Raw genomic sequence first — 4,238 nt, 5'->3', positions numbered from 1 at the left:
CTCTCTCTCTCCCTCCCTCTCTCCCTCCCTCTCTCCCTCCCTCCCTCCCTCCCTCCCTTCCTCTGGAATGATACAAACATTGATAAGAAACAATAAACACGATACGTCATTTGATTCAGTTGGATTTCTTTGCAGTGATCTTAAATTTTCAGGTTTTGATTTTCATTTATTATATGTATTTTATGAATTCTATTTTATAGCCTAATTATTATAAGGACGCACCTCACTTCCGGTTGGTAGGTGTAGGGCCACAATATCGATTGGAGATTCCTTATGCTAAACTCGACTTTACTGGAACATATTCCGTAATAGCTCGCAACTGCTATGGGGAAGCTAAAACTGTAATCTCCTTGCAAATTTATACTAAAGGTAAATTTCAAGACATAAATAAAATTTACTTTACGTTATATAAATCTATTTCAATGATTTTTTCTAGGACAAGGCAAAGAGGAACAAACGCAGAAATCTCCTCACGGGTAAGCTATTACGACAGTCTAATAACATATGTACAATTTTATTTACTTCTATTAATAAAACATTAAATTCTATAGAAAGATATTGACTCTGCCGATTATAAAAAGAGAATTGCGAGATTTTCGGTGTTGCGACGGTGATGCTGTTTCCTTGGAGTGTAAGGTTTACGCAACACCAGAACCACCTTTGATTCGTTGGGAACGTGGAGACAAAGTAATAAGAAATTTAAACGCTTAATAATGCCGCACATAGTTGTTATAACATTTAAAATACTTTTATTAGATTATAACTATGGTGGGCGATTTTGCCGCTGAATTCGACGGTGAAACAGCACGATTAAATATCCAACATGTCTATCCTGAAGATGAAGGAGAATACACATGTGTGGCTTACAACAATCTTGGAAAAGCATATACATCGGCCTGTTTAGTTGTAGATGGTAATTTATATATGACTGTCAAAAGATATATATACAAAGATTCACACAAATAAAGATGTGACGTGATGCAAGTTATGAATATTTCCTTTGAATTACATTCCTATTTGTTATGCTAGTTATTGGTTATATTTTTAAAGATTACGTAATGATATGATTGACAATTAAATATTGAATTTATCATAATTACATAATGATATACATATACTTAATACATATATTATATCTGTGAGAAACTTTAACGTAAAAATTTTTTGTAGTTGCACGGATCTAAATTAATGTATGTCGTAGTTCCCGAGGGAGAAGAAAATATACTGAGCCAGAGACTAATAAGGCCAATGGATCTGCTGTCAGCAGGATCGACTCCGAGATTAACATCGCGATCGACACCCATCAGAAGCTTATCACCAGCAGCACGTAAGTTTAAAACAAAAGATTTAATAGTCAATTTTGTAAAAACGAGAATAAGGTTAAAAAAAGAGATAAAATAATTGAATAACGGTGATATCAAAAATAATAAACAAAAATTATTTTTAGACGGACGTGAATTTAGATTACTGCAAGTTCTACCGCAAAGCGACGTATCAAAGAGGCCGAAGGTTTTCCCGCCGAAATTTTATGCAGTTCCTCATAATCGTCTAGTTCAAGAAGGCGAAACTGTGCGTTTTCAATGTGCCATAGTCGGTTATCCTGCACCTTGGATAAGATGGGACAAAAATGGTACTATTGTAACATCGAGCACGAGATTCTCTATCAAAGAACGAGACGACATTAAAATACTTGAAATCATCGATGTAATGCGAGAAGATGCCGCTCTCTACAGAGTGACAGCAGAAAACGATTTTGGTCGAATTGAAGCCAGTGCTCGTCTTGAAGTAATAAGTACGTATACAGCGTGTCCTATTTGAAGCTTATTTGAATGCAGTTATCTCCCATACAATTTGTTATTTTTAAAAATGTTTCAAGCGCGAAACTTGCATTGTTTTAAGAAGAACATCTTTCGATCACAGATAGAGAATCTGATGATGACTCCTAAAAAAAAAAACAAATATGTCTCTTTTGAAACAAAGTAAGTTTCGCTTGAAACATTTTTTGAAATAATGAATATTTTGGGAAATAATTGCGCCCGAAGTTTCAAATGGAACGCCCTGTAAATAAATAACAAGGGATATTTTCTCCTTCCATCTTACAAAATATTCTTATTCTATAAAATTAATTATAAATAGATCGATACGAATCAATAAGTCGAACTATTAGAACTAGAAGTGCCTCGCCTAGGACATGTCCTTCGTTCAATCGTAGTCTTCTTCCGATTACCAGTAGAATAAACAGTCGTCTACAATTGGAATGTCCCATAAGAGGATCGCCGAATGTATCATCAATGTGGAATAGGTAAAAATGGAAAGATTTTATTACGTATGAAACCTGCAACACAAAGCATTATTAAAGTATAATTTTTGTCTAGAAATGGACGATTATTAGAACGATCCTCCAGAGTAAAGAGATATTTCGATAGCACAACTGCCAGAATCGAAATATCAAAAATGAAAGCTAGTGATGCGGGTGAATATATCTATGTAGCGACCAATATTCTTGGATCAACGAGAAGTAGTTGTCAGGTGAAAATCAAACACAAGTTGTCAACAATTTACCACCATTTCCTTAAGATCTTCTTTTAATTCAAAACATGTGATTATTCGCAGGTAACTGTATTAAGTCCCCACGATTTGTCTATCGCAGATAAAAATGCACCGCAATTTTTGCAATCATTACCCAAAGAATCAATTGTTATGGAGAACTATGCACATATTTCATTAGTAAGTGTATACATTTTAATTTTTTAAGTAATTACTGTTAATTGTAATCACTTTTGTGTTTAAATATTAAAACAGATGATAACGTTAGCATCTTAAAAATACGTGACATATCATTACGCGACACAGGCAAGGTTAGATGTATAGCTTCCTTGAACGAAGGGTCCATCCATCAGTTGTATTGTCAAGCTACAATTACAAAATTTGTTATACGACTTCTATGATTCCCTGACGAAGTCTGAAGATATTCAATCTTATGCACAAACCAAATTATCATTAATAAACACTGATTTTACAAGGATGTCCGGAAAAAATAGTAAAACTGTCGTTATTAAAATATCGGCGACGTCACGAAAAACTGCTAAAGTGTATTAAATCATCTTCATTTCCTCGATGTATTGCATCATATACTAAACATACTTTGCCTTTGCCAATAAGGTAATGCATTCCTAATAATACGTCATTTGAAGTAAAAGAATCACGATTTACAAAAGATTTATCAATAGAAGAAATTATAAAGAAAAATTTAGATAGTAGTCTAGGATTTTCCAAAGATCAAAAATTATCATTTTCATTAAACAAAGGAGGTATAACTTACATAAATTTATTATCAAAGAAAACGGAACGCTTTTGCCATCAGAATATTGACTCAAACAAAGAACCTATGGAATCGCGTCTTCAAGAATTAATAAAAGCAACAATAATAAAAGAATCAACTGATACTAGCGTATTTAGAGAAAGTAGAGTACTCAAAGTAACTTATCAAGGATGTCTCGAACCGACATTCAAGTAGTTTCAAGTAGTAGGTTCATTTCTTTTACTTTTATTACAAATTTTACTGACTATCCCAGCTAGCAAGCTCACGTGATAATAACGTGATTATGAAGTGATTTTGATGACAATGCCGTCAAGTGACATAAATGGAACGTTATTTTGACGTCATTTGTAATACCAAAAGTTGACGTCACCGATATGACGTCAACTAGATGTTACATTGACGTTATATATATGACCATTACTAATTAATTATTTTTTGTTATTATTTGTGTATTATTATTTGATGTATCACTTTAATATTCGATGAAAAACAAGGATAAAATGATATGTCATGCACATTACACTTACAGAAATGATACATATACTAATATACGTGATTATGAAGTGATTTTGATGACAATGCCGTCAAGTGACATAAATGGAACGTTATTTTGACGTCATTTGTAATACCAAAAGTTGACGTCACCGATATGACGTCAACTAGATGTTACATTGACGTTATATATATGACCATTACTAATTAATTATTTTTTGTTATTATTTGTGTATTATTATTTGATGTATCACTTTAATATTCGATGAAAAACAAGGATAAAATGATATGTCATGCACATTACACTTACAGAAATGATACATATACTAATACATACACTATCATATAAACACATAAACCTTCCGTTTTCAATATTTCCATTGAACAGATATATCACAATTATACAGACATTGACATACAGATT

At 32.6% G+C, this 4,238-nt stretch overlaps 1 protein-coding gene across 1 annotated transcript in view; it reads left to right on the top strand.

Moving 5' to 3' along the window:
• Window positions 1–2,727, top strand: part of LOC108777137 (uncharacterized) — a gene marked incomplete at its 3' end in the record, with an annotated part of 55,340 nt that extends 52,613 nt beyond the window's left edge. Inside the window, exons 28-36 of the mRNA XM_018543948.1 lie at window positions 201–369; window positions 437–476; window positions 552–687; window positions 757–913; window positions 1,202–1,327; window positions 1,448–1,792; window positions 2,137–2,302; window positions 2,376–2,529; window positions 2,614–2,727. Of these exons, the coding sequence (XP_018399450.1) occupies window positions 201–369; window positions 437–476; window positions 552–687; window positions 757–913; window positions 1,202–1,327; window positions 1,448–1,792; window positions 2,137–2,302; window positions 2,376–2,529; window positions 2,614–2,727 (1,407 nt within the window). The remainder of the gene's footprint in view (window positions 1–200; window positions 370–436; window positions 477–551; window positions 688–756; window positions 914–1,201; window positions 1,328–1,447; window positions 1,793–2,136; window positions 2,303–2,375; window positions 2,530–2,613) is intronic.
• Window positions 2,728–4,238: the final 1,511 nt, after the last annotated feature.

This window comes from Cyphomyrmex costatus, unplaced genomic scaffold, assembly GCF_001594065.2.
Source record: "Cyphomyrmex costatus isolate MS0001 unplaced genomic scaffold, Ccosl1.0 scaffold410, whole genome shotgun sequence".
Lineage (NCBI taxonomy): Eukaryota > Metazoa > Arthropoda > Insecta > Hymenoptera > Formicidae > Cyphomyrmex > Cyphomyrmex costatus.
This window is presented reverse-complemented; position numbering and strand designations above follow the sequence as displayed.